We start from the raw sequence: 22,990 nt of genomic DNA, 5'->3' as shown, positions 1-22,990 counted from the left end.
TTCAGCTTAAGTTTGCGGGTTTTATTTAGATTTTCTCATTATGTTGTACACGGGCATATGTATTTTGTAGGACTACAGACAATAAATCAGTAACTAGAATGTTAAGTCATTTTGAAACTTGGGAATTCCGTCCATTGATAATATGTTCCCACCGTCTTAATATATTTTAAAAATAATAATTTTAATTTGTTATATGGAGAAAAAAATCTTAAAATTATATAAAATTTACTCAATTTATTAGTTTATTCTCTTTGGAATTCTTTTTTTTTCTTTTTCAGTTAAAAATACATGCACGTAACACATGACAAAAGACCTTATCTTTGGTGTAGAACAGTTAAACTACACTTGCCATCATAATCATTATATTTTTACACTTGCGCTTCTCTGTTTTAGAATATTTCTCAGTGACTGTATATTACTTTATAAAAATAATATAGAAAAAAAGGTTAAAGAAGGTTAATATTTAAAAGAAATCAGCATGATTGCAATTCCTTGCTTATCAACTTAATTCCTTTTAACAAGGAAAGGTTGTTTTTCAATTATAATATTAATGGCTATTACTAACTGAGAGACATGAACTAAAAACTAATTTATTGAAAATATTGATTATGTTTCATGATAAAAAATTATCCAGATTACCAGAAGTTGGGGATTTGGAAGTATATCTTCTTCAGAATGATGGTTCAAAAGTTGAAGGGAGGATAAGACACATTAATCAAGATATATTTTAGTCTTCTCGTAAATAAAGATATTGTATAAGTGCACTCTGCCTTCTGCAAGATAAATTCAGTTCTTACTGTAAAACCAATAAAACACAGCAACTGAACTTGCAATTCTTTTCATAGACAAATTTGAGACAAAATTCTCCAAAACACAACCTTTTAATTTCATAGCTCCTTCTCAAAATGTATTTCTTGACAGGTTAAGGGAACAAAAAAGGAGAGAGTGAGAAACTGTGGAGCAGCTCTAGSAAAGCTGCCTTTGCCTCCCTCTCGCAAGACACATGCTGAAGTGAAGCCAAGGCCTTGAAATGCTTCCAACTTCTGCTTCAAACCTTCCAGCCAGGGTTAAGGCTGGAAAAATGCCATTAACCCCAATAACCACGTGCGATTGCTCTGCCTTGTCGAGGTCCAGCTGCTGGGCGAGCTCTGCCTCACCTGAGAGGAGAGCAGCCCCGAGCCCCCGGTTCCCTCAGCCCATGCAGCCAAACCACCGACTGCTGTTTGTGTTTCCCTGTCCTCCCTGACACGTGACATTCAGGAGACTTCTACTGGCTGGTTTCCCTCCCATTTCTCTTGCTACCCAGAGTAACACTCCATTGACAGGATGAAAGTGGAAAAAACAGAAACACATCAAGCAGTGGAGGACAAAGATGGGCCAGGCCAGCAGAAGTGACTTGCCACGTTCTCCAGGGTTCCCCCAGCCAGCACGGCTGCAGCAGCACGTGGGGGAGCTTCTCTGGGGAGAAACACAAAGCAAGTGCTTAGGCTTGGTTTAATGTAAAGGCAGACGTTAAAATGTTCACCCCATTGGTCCTAGCTTACAACTGCTGAGGAAAGTTTTGCTTCTTGAAGGATCATGTCATGAAGGACTACCCATTGTAACTACCATTGCTGTCATGGCAAACAAGGAATGTGCACCCCAAATATGCATGTGATTTAACATACTGACCCAAAAGCAAAGGATTTGAAATGATAAAGGAAGGGACAAAAGTAAAATGATGAGGAATGTGGATCACCGAGATCTAGCTGATCCTGAACCACGTAGGACCAGCGACGATTCTGTCCAGAGAGAGGGACCTCCTTCATGCCAGTGTTACAAGACCCTGAGGAGCAGACAGGCGAGGGTGGTTATTGCGTCAGGCCCCGCCGCTCAGTCTGCCACCAAATATATTTGCTGTCTTATCTGGTAACACTCAAGACTGGCTGTTTTGATTTTGGGATGTCCATCTTGCAATCCACGCTCTTCCTAAGTAGCCAAGCACTGTCACCAAAGACACCTCAACATTTTAAAATGCTGGAAGTTGAGCACAGAAAATCAGGAGTCTTTTTTTAATATCTTGGCTTCTGCCTTTTCTGCACTGGGAAAAAAAAATAATAAAAAAACTCACATCTCATGAGGATGTTCTGCGGAATTACAGGAATTATCTGAGTTATTCAAGAATGGAAAAGGCTTTTTTTCATATGTTCTGATCTAAAAGGTTGTACTTGGGTAACTCAAATATAGCTTAGCTTGCTGCTGCTCTCACCCAAGTGAAAAAAAAATCAAGTTTTAAGGCTATGTTTTATTGGTTCCACCACTAGTATGATTTAAAACTGCAAATTTAATATACTACCTGAGCTACTTGAACTGTGGTARATTATCCACACCTGCCCCCATGCTCTTTATTCTTCCTAGCGGGGGATAAGATCGTACTCCAGGTGAGGTTACATACCATCTTTACATACCATCATCAGATAACAGCAGCTGATGTTCAAAGAGTACAGCGAGGAACTTGTTCCCGCTGCAAAGATGCACAGCTCACAGGGGGAGCATATGTCTCTTTATTAAATCTGTCGCAGTGGAGGTGAAAGCAACAGAAGGGATCTCTCTTCAGCGCTCGGAGAGATGGAGAGAGATGGTTCCRTATGGAAATCTCACTTTTCTCTGAAAATATCTGTAACAGGATGTTACAGGATTTTTTTTTCTTCCTTCCTAGACATTGGGATTWAAAAGCCAAAAACAAAAAAACGACTGCAGCCAAGAAAGGATGGCTGACAAGACTTATACATATATATATATATATAGCTTGGGAGTAGGCTAGTTCAGTAGCTCCTTCCCAGAGAAGCAGAAAGATGAGGAAGGAGCAAWGGAACAAGCAGGAAGCCTCCAAGCCCTAAGGGCACTTGTCCCAAAGCTCCCAAAGGGATGGCGGGAGGGAGGGCCCAGCACACAGGCCCTGCCGCAGGCCCCGCCGCATCCATCGCCCTCCCGCCGCAGCCGTCACCCTCCCTCTTGTCCGCCCACGGCTGCTCCCATGAGGAAGGGGGAAGAAGAGGCCTGCTCCCCTCCTCGCTCCAGGGGCTGCCCCTCAGGGACTACCGCAGAACAGGCCTGGGAGCCTCTCCCTGCCTGGGACACACACGTGAGGCCCCGCGGCCTTGCCCTGGTGCCGGGGGGTCTGGATGTGCCCGTTTACCTGGAGTCACCTCCATGCGGCTGAGGCACCTCCGAAGCAAAAACAAATACAGGATCATCTGGCATGGGGAACTCTCAACCTGCCCAATTAAAACACTTTCTAGAGAAAATATCTACAACTCGCAATTCTTAGCGCAGATTTTTGTCAAAGGTACCATTTGGGGAGAAACTTTGATTTTGTATTAATTACTTAGTATAGTTGTTCATGCCAAATTGTGAACTACTGAACAGTGCAGCAGGCTGTGCCAGCATCCACAGCCGTACATGTAGCACAATAACCACCACGCTGGCGCATGCCAGTCACTGCATGCAGCTACTGCACAGCTCTGTTTTACAATAGTTTTACCATTTGGATTGTGTTTGATAACAAACAGTTAAGAATTGGGGGAAAAATAACTTTGCTAGGTCTGTAAGTCATTAAGGGGAAAGAAAATAATTGGAAAAGAAAAAAAAAATGATTTTTTTGCAACATTGTATGATTTTTCATTTGATAAAAGCCAGTAGCCAAAAATTTCTAGGAATGGTTGAAAACAGAATTGCATCAATCCAGCAGAGAAGAAATAGGGAAAGAGACAAGRAAGTCCCAACAAACTGCGTTTTCACAGGTAACTATAGGCAAGCTGGGTTTCTAAAGTGTGGGGAGGCAGTTTTAGGTAGTATTCCCTCTTCTGTGCCCAAATGGAGCCAATACCTTTTCAGTTCTAATGCCATCAGTGGGCTTTTTCCCTTGGCTCTTGGATTAACAATACATGTAAAGGCATCATCCCCTTAGAATCACAGCAACCCATTGCTTGGAAAAACTGATACACAGCCAGAAAAAAAAAAAAAACCCTCATCTTTACTGCAGAAAAATCTCCACAAAACTGTTTCCAAATAAGGAATAGGAAGCGATCTTCTTCCTCCTTCAATGTCAAAGTAATCATTACTCGCACAATGATGAATAACAAACGTCTGTGCCAGTAATCCTGGCCATCATATGATGGCTTCATTATAAAATGGAGCATCAGTAAACAGCTGATTGTTCTATTTAGGAAATAAGAGCGAAAAGTAAATAATGAAAATATACTTTCCTCCTGCTGCTGCTGCTACAATGATATTTTCAGTGTAAATACCTCGTTTCATTAACAGGCTRATTTCTTAGATATTTTAATAACCTTTTGAAAATAGAACATTTAAAAGATGCTTTACCAAGGTATTCCAAAAGCAAAAACACTTAAATCTCTAAAAAATTAGGTTTCAATTTATTGATATAAGATATATTTTATTTTTTTAAAACTAGGGTTTTAAATTTCAAAACATGGGCCACTGCTGAGTCTGTGCTGTACACAGAATCCGTGATGAGAACAACCTTTTTCGGGGGAAGATACCAGTCATCTTATGCCCCTGTGTGGACAGCCTGGACAGCAAACGCACCTTCACGTAGCACATGTAGGTAAATCTACTGCCTTCCATTCTCAAAGAAAAGTACTGCAAKGTATGTACTGTAAATGTAAAATTGGACTGGATATCATTGCGTGCAGCTTGTATCAATTTTAGTCACACAGGATACTYGCCCTTATGCAATGATGTGTTAATCTGAATATTGCCCAAAGCGCTTGTGAATGCCAATGCAGCACAAAGCAGGCTGCTACAAATTGAGCATCTGACAACACAGTGTTTGCACATTCAACTCCAAATGTAGAATGACAATCAGCAAATCTAGTCTATCTGGTAATTGAAGGCTTTTAAAGACATCTAAAAAACTTTCGTTCAGTCTCCTTACTCGCTTGAATAAAACATCTATTGGTCAAAGTCATSAAAATATAATTGAAGTCCAAAAATCTGAAGCTCCCTTAGACTCTTCTCTAGAATTTGGATATAAGCACATAGCTACGGCGCTTTCAAAAGCAAAATAAAAGTCTCCTGTGTGCYTGCCTTGTACTTGCTTTTCCAAAACGCAAGATGACTTTGTTCCCATACTAGCTCTTCCCGAATGCCAAGAATGCAAAATAACTTCTGAGACTTTCCAGCATGAGGCAATCCTAACCATGCCTTCAGTAGCAAGCAATCTAYTGCACACGACACAGGTGACATAATACACAGTTAACAGCCCTGGMACAGGCTGCCTAGGGAGGCTGTGGAGTCTCCTTCTCTGGAGGTCTCCAAACCCACCCGGAGGCCACCCTGGTTCCCGTGCTCTGSGTGCCCCTGCTGGAGYAGGGGGTTGGACTAGATGATCTCTAGAGGTCCCTTCCAACCTCAGCCATCCTGTGATTGTGTGATTGCACAGGAGCCGGCACTAGAGACCACAGCACAGGTGATGCAAAACTTGTGAAGTGACTCCATAGCTGCCAGTGCTGGAGCTGGCCGAGCCCGAGATGTCAGGTGACCCCATGGAATCACGGAATCACAGAATGCTTAAGGTTGGAAGGGACCTCAGMGGTCATCTAGTCCAACCCCCCTGCTCACGCACAGTCACCTAGAGCACGGGGCACAAGGTAGCATCCAAGCAGGCTTTAAATATCTCCAGAGAAGGAGACTCCACAACYTCCCTGGGCAGCCTGTGCCAGGGCTCTGTCACCCTCACTGTCAAAAAGTATTTTCTCAAGTTCCTGTGGAACTTTTGGTGCCTCAGCTTGTGGCCATTTGTGTGTAGTCCTGTCACTGTCCACCACTGAAAAGAGGCCGCCCCCTCCTCCCTACTGCCTCCCTTGAGGTATTTATACACACTGATCAGGTCCCCCCTCAGCCTCCTCTTCTCCAGGCTGAACAGGCCCAGCTCCCTCAGCCTTTGCTCATAGGGCAGATGTTCCAGGCCTCTGATCATCCTCATAGCCCTGCGCTGGACTTTCTCTAGCAGCTCCACAGCCCTCTTGTCCTGGGGAGCCCAGAACTGGACGCAGTACTCCAGATGTGGCCTTACCAGGGCTGTGTATAGGGGGACGATCCCCTCCCTGGACCTTCTGGAGACGTTCTTCTTAATGCACCCCAGGATCCCGTTGGCCTTCTTGGCCACCAGGGCACACTGCTGCCTCATGGTCAACTTGTCGTCCACCATGACACCCAGGTCCCTCTCTGCGGGGCTGCTCTCCAGCAGGTCCACGCCTAATCTGTACTGGTGTCCAGGGTTATTCCTCCCCAAGTGCAGGACCCTGCACTTGCCCCTGTTGAACCTCATGAGGTTTCTCACCGCCCAGTCCTCCAGTCTGTCCAGGTCCCTCTGGATGGCAGCRCAGCCCTCAGGGCTATCAGTGCTGCCCTCACCGCTGCCAGTGCTGGAGCGGCGCCTTCGCGGCCTCGCAGGGGGCTGCCGAGGGGAGCTGCAACAACCGCCAGCAGCCGCTGCTGGCAGAGGGAACCAAACTCACTTCAGCAGCAGCATTAATCCAACCMAGGAGAAGTCCAGGATCCTTTGGGTTCTCTCATACCAGCTACTGTCACGCAAAGAATAAGCCTTAAAAAAGCCGACTCATGGAACGCTTTGCTGTAAYATGATACAAGACATTTTTATATATAATTCTGCTAATGTTCTGTTTAATATCAGAAATGCAAGGCCAACACAGCTGGCGTTCCCAAGCAAAATCACTGTGTGTCTAAACTTTTGGGAGAACCGAGGAACTCTAAGAGTACGGACCATGGTCAAATTAACGGGCACCTATTTTCCCCTTCAGTTCTGGGCATACTACCTATTTGCACTACGACTCTTTGTTTTAGAGTTTACGATCTGCTCTATGCTTAGCAGAGCAGCATTTCTTCACAGCATTACTCCGTATACCTGCAGTTAATGATTCTGGGGTTACTCACACTTAGTACCTTTCCGGACCCTGAAATTCTCAGTATTAAAAATAAAATGAGAAAAAAAAAAAAAAAAGAAAAAGCCAAAGAATCGTCTCTTTTTTAGTCCCCTAACTATTTAACCTCRAAGTTCAAAGACAAATACCACATTGTATCTCATGAAAAGCAAAATCTTTTCCTTGCTGAAGATACTTGGGGTTTCTTGGGGTTTTCACAGTTCTGAAACATTAACTCTTAATGAATCAACAGCCAGTTCCCAGYAGGTGCCTCACACAAATTGTGCAAAGCTTTAAGTGAAAAACCTACTTAAAACATACTGTACATTGACATAACTAAAAATATTAATAGCAATTTTAATAAGACAGTACTAAGAAAGCAGTAGCTTCCCAGAGAAACTGAGGTAATACTTTTCAGGGACTATTCAATATAGGCCTTCACAGCCATCTTCTSAAGAGCAAATAAAATACTGGTACTTGCTGAGAGAACAGAAAGAATCCTTTTACTCAGACACCTTCAATAAGTCTAGATACCACATAAAACATACATTGGTCTCTCATGATTACTCCACATATTGTTAAAAATTGCACAATGTTTTCCTCAGGCCGAAAGCATAAGTTACCTGGGAATACACTACAGAGATTCAGAGATTTTAATAAATACAGAAATATTCTCATCCCATTAAAGGCAGGTCAGAGTGAGTGAAAGGCTGGGCTTCCTCATAACTGTTTCTTGATAACCAGTCCTCTGGAAAAAAAAATATAATGTTAAATCTCAGCCACGGCAAACAGAATAAAATACTTCTCTGAGGGCTTTTGCCTTAAAACTGGTATCATGTGCAGCCTGGGAATTATAAAGAAAGCACATGCACCTTGCATAGGGGTTGGTATAAAGAGGAAAAATAATAAAAAGCACAGAGCTTGGTCTGCAACAAGAGATCCAGGGCTGCAGGAGAGGGAAGAGCTGCCCCGGGCCCAGCGGCTGCTGCGGGGCCTGGGCCTCGGCGCTCGGGCACCRGCACCGGCCGGCCCCGCCGTCGCCAGCACAGAAATCCCTGCTCCATTTTGCGGAGCTTCCAAGATTTCACAGCAAGACTTTGTGTATAAAACACCCCCATTGGCTGCAGGTTTCATTTATATCGTAAAAAGCASATCTGAATTCACTGAAATGACCACAATGACAAAAACTACCTCCGTCATTTTGCATTCCCCCCTAGAAACTCGTAACTAGGATAAAAAAGCTTAAGGGCAGTAAAATAAAATAAATATCATAGCATTTTACAGAGAAACATGAGGAGGAATTGAGAGAATCCTTAATAGACTATTCTGGGAAATAAAAGGTAAATAGTTTTCTGAAGTATTAGGTTCCATTATCATTGTATTGAAGAAAGAATATCCCATTTAAAAGGCATTTCTGCCACAGAGAAGATTAAAACGCTGGGTACAGGCTCTGCAATATTACTTCCACCCTTTTTCCAGAATGTTTCCATCAGAGCACTACCACTATAAAAAAACTACAGGATTCTCTTTCTCTCCAATCTGCATCCACACTTTCTAGATTCTATTCTTCCTCATTTTTATCCTCAATATTTAACAGGAGCCTGATAAAGTTCTGAGCATCAGTAACACGGCATTTGTTTACTGAATAACGTAGCAAAACGCAGGGTTTTTTATCTCAGTCTTCTCACAAAAAGAAAACCAGCCGACAATCAAGCAATAACCACATCAGAGCAACAAACAGCAACTTCTCTCCGCCACCTCTAATTCCACAGAACAGGAACTATCCACGAAGGGGAACCCACAGAGCCGGCTGACCGACTGCAAAGCACCCACCGATCATCAATAATTTGGCTGCTTGCGAAGCTCAGAACCTATGTCCCCTAAAAACAAGCAGCTGTTTTCTGCATATGTGCAAAAAGCAAAATGCAGGGCTGATAATTTCCATCTTCCAGCAGATGATGCATGATTAAACAGGCACATCTTGGAGCATTTAATCCTTTCACTGCCACAGCCGCACAGAAATCATCTCCTCAGACAAATTTGTTTATGAATATTTCATACACCTCAAGGATTACACCTAATAACGCCACCTTCTAATGGCAGCTAATGTATTTGAAAGATCCATATCCATCTTAAATATTTTATTCTATCTGTGCTGGGTTAATTCCTGCAGATAGAGTTCTCGTTTAAATCCTGCTGTAAGGCATAAAAATACCAGTGCAAGAGACTCATTCCTACCACAAAAATATTAACGTCAAGGAGTGTAATTGTAAAGGCACCCCACTGAAATACATGTAAACAGACTGCTATTAACATAAGCTCTGAAATAGTAAGGGCAAAATGTTATATTTCTACTTACCTAGTGTTGTTCAGCGTCTGTCCAAACAGATCATTTTGTAAAATATTTGGAGGAGATGAGAAAACCCCATGAAAATGAGATAAAACAGAATTGCAGACCTGGCGCAGCGTCTCAAATTGCATTTTCTCTCTTTCCTTCCCTTCTCTTTCTCTTCACCACCTGTCTTAAAAAGTCATCTGCTTTGCACACACCATCAGATGCAAACATGCCAATCAAGTTCCATATTTCTCCTGACCTCTGTAAAAACTGTGCCTAAACGAGCAGGGGCTGAGAGCTAATTGTACAATCATTATTCTTCTAATTCTGTCACAGAAGATTTAGCACCCGTGCAGCTTTCTCCTGCCTGTAGCAAGAAGCCTGAGCAGCGAGCAGCTTTTTGGGCATTCCCAGCTCGAGCGGGAAGCCGAGCTGCTTTCAGGTGCTCTCCTCATATTTCTCCAAGCCTATTAAAAACACGCAGTGAAGAGATGCTGCCGTCAGGAGTTTCAGCACATCTGGCTGCCGGCTATAAAAGCTCCCAAGTCATAAAAACGAGGGCAAGGCATCCTCATCCTCGCAGTGCTACTACTCTCGGCGAGGAGGAGAATTTCTGCATCTTCTCCTCCTCCTTCCCTCCCCTGGAAAAATGACTAACGCCACTGACCGTGCACGGAGGGCTTTTTTTCCCCCCCTCTTTCTTTCCCTCTTTTTTAATGTAGAGGCTGCTACACAGGACAGAAGGACCCCTCTAAAAATAGATAGCACGCTCTCCATACAATAACATGTAGCTCCGTAGACTTTTTGCCCGTACTTGAAAGGCTATACTGCACCTTACAGGAGATAACGGGATTTTCACTGCAAACATGTACATGTAGCAGCAATTCAGGGCTCAAGCAAACAGTATTCATCTGCCGTATAACCCTGCTCGGTTCAGCACTGAATGTGCAGCCCTGAGGCAGTGATTAATCACACAAAGCTGAGAAATCACCCCAAGCGACAGCCACTCACGTATACAGCACACAGCAAAACAACAAATCTGCTGCAGCATTGGGAAGTTTACTGCACGGAATCCAGCATGGGAGAGTTGAGCAAAATCAGTCACTTCTCTGGGTGCTCCATTCCTTAATCCCAGGAAAAGCCCTGGGCTTAGGAGCCGGTGCCTCTGGCACCACCAGTGACCAGCCCAAGCCCAGACTTTGCAATCTGGAGCACACGGGAAAGGCCACGGAAAGCTCCGAACACCGGCAGCCCTGGACTGCACCACGGCTTCCTGCTCTCTTCTCTCAGGGCTTGGGCCGGATTAGAGGACCGCATTACACAACACCACAGAGCCTCTGTCAAATTGAAAATTAACAATTAAAACGATTTTCCTCAGAACGTCTCATTTGCCATCTATGGCTTTTTACATCTTAGTGCTAATTACCAAATCGCCAACTAAACCCKGCATAAAATGAGGGCCGTCATTAAAGCTCTTCCACTGAAAGTGATTTTAATCCCAGGGGAAACAGGACTAAGCCACCTTCCAGCTAATTAACATGTAGCACTGATGTGCTCAGGAGGGAGTTCCCATCCGGCCGCCTGTGGCCAGGAGGATGCGGCTCCGCCGGAGGCCTTTCCAGAGCAGCCCACGGAGCGCGGAACAGCCTCGTCTCAGGCCTGCAAAACCAGATCAGCACTGAATGTGCAGCCCCTCTCAACACRGACCTGAAACCTTCCCAGTGCGTGCAGAGGATATATCCATTACCAAAACTGCTCTCAAAACACATGTTAAGACCTACACACTGCTATCCAGTATACAGTATCTGTGTTTCTGCCAGTAGCACAGTGGGCATTATGTAAACGTGTTTTTCCTTGAGAAATTTCTTACCAGGAGTGATAAAAAGTACTAGGCTGTATGTATCCTAAATCTGGTAGCAATAATTAGTTCCTACAGTAGGAGTTAAGGAATATTTATGGCTATTTTGTGATAGCAAAATGGAAACTTAACCTTTACCGTATGCAAGGAAATTCATGTTTGTCATCGGAATTGTGATCAGAAAGACAAAATTTTCAAATCTGCTGCAAGATATGGAATTTTCTCTCAGAAATGACTCCAGGCACGCAAATAACTCTTAGCTTTATAAGTACGGGTTAACAGTATGGAGATAATGCGGACTGTGCAGTACATACAAGACCAACAYTTCCCTGAATATTCCAAGTGTATCAGCATTTACTCTGCGGCTTATGGATGGTCATYAAAGCCCAAATGCTCCTGTCATTGCAACTTAGGTCTGATTATTTGATATTCACCTTTCTATGTCTTTCTTTTCAGATATTTAAAATAAGAGCTACAATATACATTCATTTTTGTAAAACTGTTGAAAAATTATTGACAAGATGCAATACATATTTATAACTTTTCATTTTCTCATTTAATTTTGGTGTATTGAATGACTTCAAATGTCCATGCAGGTAAAACCCGTAATGGGAAAAAGGTAAAAGTAAACTTTTTAAAGGCAGAAACTTCATCAAAGCKATTAGCAGAAGACTGATATACACAAAGAGGAAGATTAAAGGACTGGAGCATCTATCACATGAGGAAAGACTAAGTGAACCGGGCCTGTTTAGCCTGGAGAAGAGAAGGTTGAGAGGAGATCTAATCAATATGTATAAATACCTGAAGGGTGACTGTAGGGAGGAAGGGGCCAAACTCTTCTCAGTGGTGGCCAGTGACAGGACAAGAGGCAACGGGCATAAGCTCAAACACAGGCAGTTSCATCTCCAKGTGAGGAGGAACTTCTTTCCTGTGAGGGTGACAGAGCCCTGGCACAGGCTGCCCAGGGAGGCTGTGGAGTCTCCTTCTCTGGAGGTCTCCAAACCCGCCTGGATGCCGCCCTGTGCCCCGTGCTCTGGGTGTCCCTGCTGGAGCAGGGGGTTGGACTAGATGATCTCTGGAGGTCCCTTCCAACCTCAACCATTCCATGATTCTGTGATTTGTGATATATAATTTCCCTGTGTGTGTGTGCACATCTGAATGTTCTCATCAAAACTGAATTTAGTGCTGGTACAGAAAAACAGTGGTTTCCTTCCTTTCTTGTCCCTTCTATTGCTCTCACATAAACCCTTTCAACTGGTATTTTTACATGGCCTATAATATTACACAGACTATATATGAATTAGCGTAACATTTATTCTCATAAAGAGTTACTCATAAAGAGTTTTTCATTGCTACTCCTACCTTTGCCAAAATGGCATCGTTTGGTCTGGAAGGAAGCAACAGGCACAACAAGAACAAGTTGGAGGGGAGACAGCAAAGGAGAAGGAGCAGAACAGGCTGTGTCTGACACTCAAAAGAAATCAGCAGCAGTGCACACAAAATGTATTTTCTGCATACTAAYTTTGTTGGAGAACACAACCATACAGGTACTAGTTATCTTATTCCAACCCTGCTAGTGACATTTTTCTATACTACATATGACTAAAATTTCTTGTGGTGCAGGGCAGAGTGATTCAGTCTCCTTTTATAAAAAGTTAAGAAATTATATCCTCAAAATATCTATGTTAAAAGTCTCAGATAATAACTCTGGAAGAGGTAGGATTTTTTTCCAATCTGACATTTAATTCCCTTACATTTCATATCTCCTTTTTTCTTCTTGCAAGCCACACACCCTGTACCTCCCAATATTTGTATTCAAAGAACAGGTCCTATGTTTAAAATTCCCTTTCCAACATCCTTAATTCTGTACTTTGACACACATAAGGTGAGGCAAACTTCACTCAGGCAGTCATGACTTCGGAAATGTCTAACATTAAAGGCCCTCATTCAAGTAATTTTGATGGTGATTACAGGACTCTTTGTGTACTTATTCTTTCACATATACTTACATGCATTACTGATAATTACAATAATAACCGATTTCATTTCCAGGCCAGTTTTATAAAGGCATGAGCAGTGCATGAAGTTCTTTAAATGTATTATACACAGGGGGAGCAATGAGCTCTGCACAGTCTAAGTGACATCACCGAGGCTGAAATGGCAGATTTCAACATGAAAAGACAAGGCTGGAAAAGTGCTGGTGGCTGCAGGCACCAGGGAGCTCCACACAGATACCTGTTTCTCCAGCCAAGCTGAATCTTAATAAAAACCCTCCAGCTACAAACTGTTCTGAAGATGAACTATTCCAGAAAGCTCCCAAATGTATGGATTTTTTTTCAGTTGGTGTAAAAATGTATTTATCCTTCCAAGATAAAATTGAACTTTCTSTTTCAATTTGATGCTAGAAGTCACAAAGCTCTTAAGGAAAATCTATTATGTAAAGGAAGCTGACAATATAGTTCAATATGTTATTTCAAACATTATTTAGAAGCATCATTTCTTTACTATAGGCATGCAGAAAATAGGAGAAAGCTGTAGCTTAAGTGAGCTAAAGTCATGAAACCTCATTAAAACTATCCCTTGCACCTCACAAAGCATTTAAGGTTATTCTGATACAAAATCTACTATCAGATAAAATTCAGAATTCAATACCATTCTTATTTATTATTACTTAAGTACAGTTTGATAGATACAAAGAAGAATATGGCAGAGATAAGTCTCTAGGAGCACAGAGTACAGTGTGTTTTAAGGTCCAGGAAGTCTAGCCTATTTATTTCTTTTCCTCTAGACGCTAAGTAAAATCGAGCAATAAACACTAAATAAACCCCTGTGGTGCATCCATCATTGGTCTCAACTCTCTCCTTAGCAGAACATTTGTCCAAATAAATATTTAACGTAAAAATTTGGGGATCATTTGTTGTAAGTATAATTGTTATTACAGGTAAACATCTGAAAAAAAATGCTTTTCACACAGCTGAAACCACTGTGCAAGACAACCCGTGTTAACCACCTGTGTGAAAAACAAAGGCATTTAAAGTCAATTCAGTTTTAGGACATACTTTTCTCTTTGCTACTGCAGATGAAACGCAACCAGGTTGCTCTTTCTGGAGTAAAGCCCCCAGAACATCTCAGATCATCGGTGTGCAAAGGGCTACCTGCACAGGAGGAGCTTAGCAGGAAACGAGGCAAAATCCACACCTGTAAATCTAACCAGCTAAGAAGAGAAAACTCAGAAACAAGTTCCCCAAGCACCTACGACAGGATATAACAGARAGGGTTGCAAAAAGAGCCCAAACCCCAAAAGGTTTGAAGTACCTAAATGCAGGCTGCAGGGAAGCATCCGTCTCTGCTCAGGAATCCCTATAAGGAATCGTCTTCTCGAGCCAGAGCATGTTGCAAACATTTCAGTGATTCAAAACGCACCTTTCCTAGTATCGTATTAAGGTAATTCTGGCAGTTAGAACATAGCCTTGGGGCAAAGGCCCAAGTTTCTCTTCTGCCCTCCTCAAATACACTCCAAAATCTCCTCATCGGCCCTCTCTTGAGTCTTCCACAGAGACAGTTTATCTTTGCCGTTGAGCCTGCTCTCTTTTCCATAAAATAATTAAATATTGAAAGAACTATTTATTGCACTGAGTTAAACATTAATTGATAGTGGAAAAGTGATCCTGATTTTATTCCCTGGTAGTCAGGTCACAGATCTAAGAAGATACTGAAACTCCAGCTAAGACAGCAAACCTCGCCACAGACAATATCTGCTAACCAGGTACAGTAGGGCAAAAGAATATGAATTTGAGTGAATATCAACCACTCAAACTGTGTTGTCTTGCTTGCATTTTTCTTCACCCCTTCCCTGTTTCCTTACTTTAATTTCTGAAGCATTCTATACATATTTGTATCATTTTTTTCCTATTTATTTCCTTCTTCTGAAACATGTATCACCTTCTATTTCTCCTCCTAATACTAATTTGTACTCTCCTCTTAGCCTAATTAACAAATTTTAAACCTGAGAATATGACACATTCGAAGCTCTCCTTTCTCTTTTCCCATTCATATTATTGTCCCTCTTACCAGTATTGCCAACTACTGCGAATATTCATAACCCTGAAGACACATGTTAATTTCAACCAAATTGGGGAAAAAAAAGGACATAAATATTAACAGTAATTATGTTCCAGCAAGCTGGGTGAATATCCGCATCAACATAGGCAGAGAAAGGCCCATRGCACCCGTGGGCCTGCAGAGGCGGCTAGAATCATGGAATCCTTAAGGTTGGAAAGGACCTTTAGAGATCACCTGGTCCAAGCCCCAAACTGAGCATCACCCTTGACTCCGGCAGTAGGAAGCCTCAGAACGTGGATCCTGCCTGACCTCACTGCTGTCTTAGGCTTGAAATGAAAACCTTGAGTGTTAGGACAAGGTGCTTACGTTTTGTGATCCTCTATTTCACCACTGAGGAAACAGGCCAGAAAAACAAGGGATACATTTACAGACTGTACTGATTCTCATGCCCAAGGAACCACCTATTTCTGTTAGATTCCCTCTCTCCTCACTCCCCATCTGCGTGGTGCTGAGGCCATTCCTCAAAGCTTATCTCCTGTTCCACCTCCAATAATACAATTAATGGAATAATTTTTCCTTACTCTACAAAAAAACACAACCATCACAAACCCTGCAGGTAAGCAAAGTGTCCATTACATCCTTCAGGAAATTAAGCCTAAGTGATCTGACTCAGGCCACAAATGAGAATAATGTCAGCGCTTCGGCTGAGCTGAGTGACTCCCAGCCTCTTCTCTCTTCTGTTCCCGAGGTGCAAGAACAATTTTCCTCCAGACTCTTTGGACTGAGGCCCAGAAGAGCAGCAGTCCCTTCAGGGCCCTGTGGCTGGCAGGTGCCGGATCCTGGGCCTGCCCCCTCAGCACCAGGGCAGGCGCTTTAGGCCCAGCCTAGGCCTGAGCCCACCCGGCAACAACCGCACAGGGCGACACGGCTGCGGCAGGCCCTCTCCTCCCACAGGAAACCGTCCGTATCCATTTCCCATCTTCAGGGGAATCTGGGCAGTCCACCCAACTCGGAAAACTCTCCAAACAACTCATGTTATCACTGCAGAGGAGTTAAAAAGAAAATTAAAAAGCAAGCAAACGTCTATTTCTTATTGAAAGCCCAAATTGAGCTCGACACGTATAGATTCCCGAGAAGTTAGAGGGCAGACTCCATGACTCCCAAAGGGCAAGTCTTGATGTGAGATTCCAGATTAGCRTGGGACTTGCTAAACAAAACGCTCCAACTGTGCCTAATTACATCAAGCTTAGGTCCTTGTGATGAGACCAAACACTTCATGTCTCCAAAGCTCATCGTGGCCTAAGTAAAAAGATAATTAATTTTGAGCCACTGACAAGCAGGGCATAAAACTTTTTACAGGTTGGCAAACAAACTAGACATGAGGTTTTACCTACCCGGTGGAAACAATGTATTTTACAAGCAAAATAACTGGAAGCTGAGATTTTATTTTATCGAGTTACAGCTTAACTACCGTGCTAAGAAAGGGAGAAAATGAAGACGTATGACTCTATCCATTTAAATGACTCACTTATCATAAATCATTTTAATGTTAAAAATCCGTATTTTTAAAAACTGACATAACAGAAGGATAAGGCTGATTTTGCTCCTTAGGCAGATACAAGGAAATTTGCCATATGTTCAATTGGGAAATCCTGCTGTTAGCCCTAATGTGGACAGATACAAAACCGGCACTGACCATACAAGCTGCACTTTCCAAAACAAGTGAGATGAAGGGTAGAAACAATCCAATTGGACAAGGGAAACATAAAACGGTATTTTCAAATACTTCTATTCTTAATAGACTATGTATGATCCTGGCAGTTGGGCTTCTAGAAATTCTCGGTAGCCTCAAAACCAGCCATATTTCCAATTATAAAGATTTTAAAGCTGTATTTAACACGAATAATTTCCATTTTAGTGGTTAATTTCCTTAGCTCAATATAGATCAGGGCTTCACAAACCTCTCCACGGAATTCTTTAACATATTAGTTGAAAGATGATATCGGAAATTTTATTTAAAAGCAGCATGAGATAGAATAGTTGAAAAATAATTACCTGCAATATTTAATTCATATCTCTGTGGCCCTCGTCCTTTGGCAGACTACACAGTATGAGCACACACCTGTGCAGTGTGACAGAAACGCCTCTGCGACTCTACCATGCTCACAAGTGGGTTCTGTTGCTGGGCACACAATGAAAATCACCATAAAGGGCCTTATTCTTCTCATGTGCTGCTTATATCGATGTAACTCCACGGTGCTAAGTCTGTGTGCAGACTCACACTGGAAAAACTGAGGAAAATGGGAATGCTGCGAATGGCAAAATCTGCTTGTCAGAGTGCAAGCTCTCCAGCGCTTATGTTTGCAAACCTGGGGAYGGATTGAGAGTTAGAGGGCAAAGCCTCCATAATCAGCAGCTTCCCTCACACCCCAGGCAGCAATCTGCAGTCACTAATCTATGTTAGAAACCAAGTGAGCTCAATCAAAAACAAACAAACGAACAAATAAATAAYTAGCTGCCCTCTCAAAGGGCTGTAGAACTCAGGAATGGCCAACAGAGATCAGAATAGTAAAAATTATAGTGGTTCATGACATAAGGCATTTTCAAAATAAATGATTAGTTATTCCTTTTTAACTGTTGCCACAGTGATTTATCCCATCCTCATAATCTAAGCAGATAGACCACAAACAGTTCCTAGGTGCCTATGGACCTACTAACATATGTACCAGTCACTGATTTTATGCATATATGCATATAAATACTTATGTATAAATATGTATAAATGTATACAATGGCACATGTACTCTAGCAGCCTCATCCACTATAATGAGCATACTTCATTAGGCAATGTCAAAATAAAACGAACTGAAGCCCAGTTTGTATAAGTACTTAAATGATAATGTGAATAATGGAATTTTGTTGCTGTGGTATTTGAAATTTTCATACAAGTTAGATTCAGTTCTCAACTAGAGAAGTTCTTTCTAAATGATAAAGGTCTTCTCTCTGCTCTCCATCAAGAAAACACAAACTCAATACTGTATTTGTTCATGTTTTTAAGTCATAGGACACAACTGATCTGCAAAAAAGTTCTAATGCTGGTCACTGCCTAACTTACCAGCACTGCCCTTCAGCACAGGCTGAGATCTTAGACTTTTTATGTACATTCAGTGGGTGAAGGTGTCAACACAGACACTGAGATTCATTGCGCTTAAATATACATGCCTAAGGTCCTTAATTTGGGAGCCTAACCTTTTTCTTCCTATACAGTGCCTGAGTGACGAAAGATAGGTTTAATGGAGTAGCCTTATCCTTGAAATCCTTAYTTAGGCAGTGTAAGGCTATGGTTGCATGTTTATTGTATTTCTAGTGCTGAATCTGGATGCATTTTTTAATGCCTTTCTTGGTTGTGTTCTGACACCATGTTGGAACAAAACAGAACAGCAGCTTTGCCCAAGCTCTCCCTTACTACCAGCCAGCAYGTTGCCCCAACATGTGATCCAAGTCCATTATGGTTTTTTAGCAAAAAAAAAATTATTAGTGGGAGGTATTGATGGCATCTCCCKTATAAAACAAGAAGCTATAAAAATCAAGGGATAAATGTTATTTAATGCACTGCCCTGGGAGAGTATAATTAACTCTACCCGAACAACAGCAGCAGGAGCAGAAACTGCTTTTGGCAAGCAAACCCCCAAACCTATTTGTCTAAGGCAGGTAGAAAACACTTTTTGACGTATAAGACCATGATTCTAGGTTGTGCTAGAACAATTCATAAATACTGTTAATTTTGTAGGGAGTCCCATAGAGTCCCATAGAAGAAATATATCTGTTCTTCTCTACAAAAGGCCATCTGTAAATCCTGGGTCATAGACTAATCACTAAGCAGTTCCCTGCTTTTCTCAGTGCCTGATACTTGGCCGGAATAGCTACACAGCTTCAGCTTTTAATATGCATGCATCATACATATTAGAAAGATAAGTATGCATCTTCATGCAAGTGATGTAAGCAATTAAAAGAGGGAGAATTAAAGGAGGACTATTAAGATGGAAGTCAGGCAATCAGATTTGGGCATGGTCTAACTGAGACTTTATCTCCTTGGCTACAGGCATAGCTGCAATACCTGGCAGAAGAGGAAGATGTAGCTACACTCCTGGGTTGGATGAGCAGAGAATTACGTGCAATGCGCATCAATACAGTGGGCTACATACACAATAGATGTTGCACCTTACAGAACGGTCGCACGTTCAGAGCAGTGTATTTCAACCTATTTAACCTTCACGTGGCTCGCCATCCCTTGGCATTTCTTTGCACCTCCCTCATTACAGTCCCTGAATCCTGCATTAGGTCTCATTTGCAGGTCTCGGAGGTTCCCCAGGGAGACACGGAGTCTCACTAGTCAGGAAGGGCTGGCCTGAACCAGATTCCATGGAGTTTTGAAAGCCTGCATCCACCTGGGGATCTCCATCTGCTGCACTGTTTGTTTTTCATTTTTGCCAAAAGTTATCATTTGTAACCTTCCCGGAGAAGGGAAAAAAAAAAAAAAAAAAAAAATCTAAATATTACCAATAAATGTGCATTCATGGCTAGTAATGTCAAATATTAGTAACAGCAGCCAAGAATGCAAACTGAAGACTTTACAGACATATCTTTTCTTCTCCCCCCACATCAGAATTAGTAGTAAGACCCTCATTCCAGGTGAACTTGGGAATTTGATTTAATTTTATAAATTATTTTCTCTCTCCTGAGCATATCTTAAGGTATCTATTTCAGCACCTCTACTTCCAGCTGACTCATTTGGATTTTAAAAGGCCTTAAAAGTCATGGRAAGTAGTAAAATGGCAATGCTGGTAACCTTTAGGACACTCTCCGAGGGAAAGAACAGGTAATACATGAGTGAAGAGAGGACAGATGTTTCTCCAAAGGACAGGTGAGGATCGGCCTTTCACCCTGTGAAACAGAGGCCACAAGAACCTCTCTGTGCAGGGGGCAGTTTATTCATTTCTGCCACATTTCAGCAGTCCGAACACAAGCTGGAACTTCCATACCTTCAGAACCAGTTCTAGGAGACTGATTTATCCCTCATTCATGACACTGTAAGACTTACTGTCTCTCGGGTTGCTTCCAGCTTCATCTGACTAGAATAAAACAGCTCACAGAAACCAGAATATTCCCCTCATGATAACGCATCTCTGGACCGTTCAAGAGTATCATGGAATGGAGCCTGGCTTTTATAAGCATTAATTCATAGTGTAAATATTTTACTTTGGAAAAACTTCAGTTTAATACAGAAGTTTTTACATTAGCAGAGTTAATGAGCAATTAACTCATTTAATTTAACTTAAAACCCATTAAGATATAAGTTTTGAGGTGAGGAGGAGGGTTATTTTTACTAGTTTTCATATACATTAATATTTCATATACATATACATATTCATATACATTGTGGTGCACTGCAATATAGCTTTCCAAATAAATCTCATTTTTAGGGAGGAAAAAGTGCTCCTGGAAGAAATACAAATGCCCCATAGAGCATGAAATCAGAAATGCTCGTCTTGAGGAAAAGCTCCTGGCTTCATCACCTTCCTAGGATTAACTTGGAGAATAACTGAGTTTCTGTAAATAATTACAAATATGACATAGACTTTTTGTATGAATTCTTTTAATTACTTGAAGGAGCAAAAGCTATGTAAGAATAAGCAATCCCAATTGTGCCAGTGCATTACTCAGCATCGAGGAAGTCTATCCCTTAAAATCTAGAGATTTTCATTTTCACAAAGTCATTACAGAAAAAGCCTCGCAGCTGAAAGGCTTTCCTTTCTATCAAGATAGTGCCCTMAGGGCTGCTGTCTTTGCCGTTTTCCTTCTGCCAAAGAAAACAGATTTCCTGCAGCACAGTTCCCGGTTGCTACTATTGCAAACAGCCTTCTGAAATCTCATTTCCACAGAAAAGCTGCAGCTAGGGAGCCGTTCCGTGATGTAATATTAACTGACAAAACACTGGACCAGAAATTGGGAGTGCTGGAGCAACTTGACCTCGTGTTCCTCTGTGAACATGAACCGACCCTGACTGAGGGCCCCGGTAACATTCCCATGAACTGCAGCACTGCAGAGGTGGCTCTAGGGCTGCCCAGAGCTAGAATGAGGGCCCTGCTCAAAGGGAAGGGCACCATGTAGAGGGCAGGGATGTCAGAGCCCGGGCTGGGGATGGGGCTGCACCCACACACCCCTCTGCACATCATACACAGGTATTAGCTTGGTCTTTAGCACTCTCCTGGGTAATTACCAGTAGGGTAATCACTGAGTTCCTCAGTGATTTCAGGTCATTTATGCACTTAGCTTGACCTGACCTTTGTGCTGAACTCGTCTGATGGAATATTCCCTGAGAACATCGATGGCCATCTTCCTTCTGGTTAGTAAAGAACACACTGAGACCTGTTTTTACTGGAAGGTGCAAAATGAGGATTTCTCAAAGCCTAGGAAGGAAGCTCCCATTCCCATCAGCACAAATCCTGGATGCCTTATGCACAGCCCCTGTGCTGCTGGAAATTGAGGAAGAGAGGAATTGTGGTTGTGTCTGGAGCTGGGGGAGATGGAGCAGAACCAGCTTGAAGAAGATAAGAACCCGTCTATCCCCTCATAGGAAGAACAGCCATCAACATACTTTAGACAACAATTCTAACACCTAGCCAGAAATTGGAAGGAGATCAGAGATAAAGAAGATAACGCAAAATAGATGAAAAAAGCACTTTAGAGTAGACAGAGACAAGCAARGATTTGGCTTTGGAAAGCAGGTTTAAAGAAATGGAAGATGCAGAAGGGGCAGAAAAACAAACAGAACAACCATGCAAAGATAATGTAAAAACCAAAATGGTACCTTTTTATACTGTAATTTTTAATTATGAAAACAAGACCCCTCCAGTCCTATTATGTACTGCATTTAATTTTCAGTTATCTTTCCTCAAACTAGTAAACTTTTTTATTTTACTTAGTAAAACAGATTCACATTGACTAAAATTCTTAATCTTGCAATCTGAAAGATAAAGGACAATTAAATTGCACTAAGGAAGTAGCTGTTTTATTATCTGTGTCTTCTAGAGACACAAAGAGTCAAAGAAAAGATCAAAACAGTGATATTTATTTGTGTTCATTTTTTATTTTAATTTAGGACATAGGTGTTTAGRTGTTAAAAAGTAGGAAAAATAAAGCCCATTCATTGAACGGCCTCCTGCAGATCCCAGAACCACTTTACTGCCAGAAACAACATGACTTAACAGGAATGCTTTAATAAATGTGAGCGATTTCAATGCACTGCATTCCACAAATGCAGCTTGTTCACTTTTATCTACCAATTTTTTTAATATGAAATTCAAACTATTTTTTTTTACCCTGCCAAGGAGAAACTAGCCTCCAAAGTAGAGGGCACAGCACAAGCAGGGATTATGAAGACGCAGTGAGCATTAGCATTCATGTTTGTGCAAGGTCCACAAAACAGCAGCCTGAAAAAATACCATCAATCCAGAAAGGTAGCAGCCTTGTTAATTAAAAAAGATTACAGTAAAAATGCTACCKCCCTTCATTTTTTTTTCTGATATTATTTTCTTCCAGCAGTAATCTGGCTAAAAGCCATACTGCACTTCATTCCATAAATGTTAACTGCTGCTAACATTGAATAAAACTGTCCAAAAYGCTGATGGAGCTGAGAACTCCATTCAGAGACTGAGATTATGAATGGCCTTAGAGCAGAGCTGCGGGCTCGGCTGTGAAGTGCTCAAGCCCAGCAGCACCATCGAC

At 42.0% G+C, this 22,990-nt stretch overlaps 1 protein-coding gene across 12 annotated transcripts in view; it reads right to left on the bottom strand.

Annotated features, from left to right (window-relative positions):
* The window catches only part of RIMS2 (regulating synaptic membrane exocytosis 2), a 340,555-nt gene that overhangs the window by 281,125 nt on the left and 36,440 nt on the right, over positions 1 to 22,990 (bottom strand). For 5 of the 12 annotated variants that reach the window (XM_026051617.1, XM_026051620.1, XM_026051621.1 and 2 more), the window contains exon 1: positions 9,307 to 9,845. The exons of the other annotated variants lie outside the window; for them this stretch is intronic. In XM_026051617.1, coding sequence (XP_025907402.1) covers positions 9,307 to 9,428 — 122 coding nt within the window. In that variant the 5' untranslated portion in view covers positions 9,429 to 9,845. Of the gene's footprint in view, positions 1 to 9,306; positions 9,846 to 22,990 lie in introns of those variants that run through there. 12 annotated transcript variants of the gene reach the window in all.

This window comes from Nothoprocta perdicaria, unplaced genomic scaffold (genome assembly GCF_003342845.1).
Source record: "Nothoprocta perdicaria isolate Ctin4 unplaced genomic scaffold, notPer1 scaffold_77, whole genome shotgun sequence".
Classification (NCBI taxonomy): Eukaryota; Metazoa; Chordata; class Aves; order Tinamiformes; family Tinamidae; genus Nothoprocta; species Nothoprocta perdicaria.
Note: the sequence above shows the minus strand (reverse complement) of the source record. Positions and strands in the feature narration are given on the sequence as shown.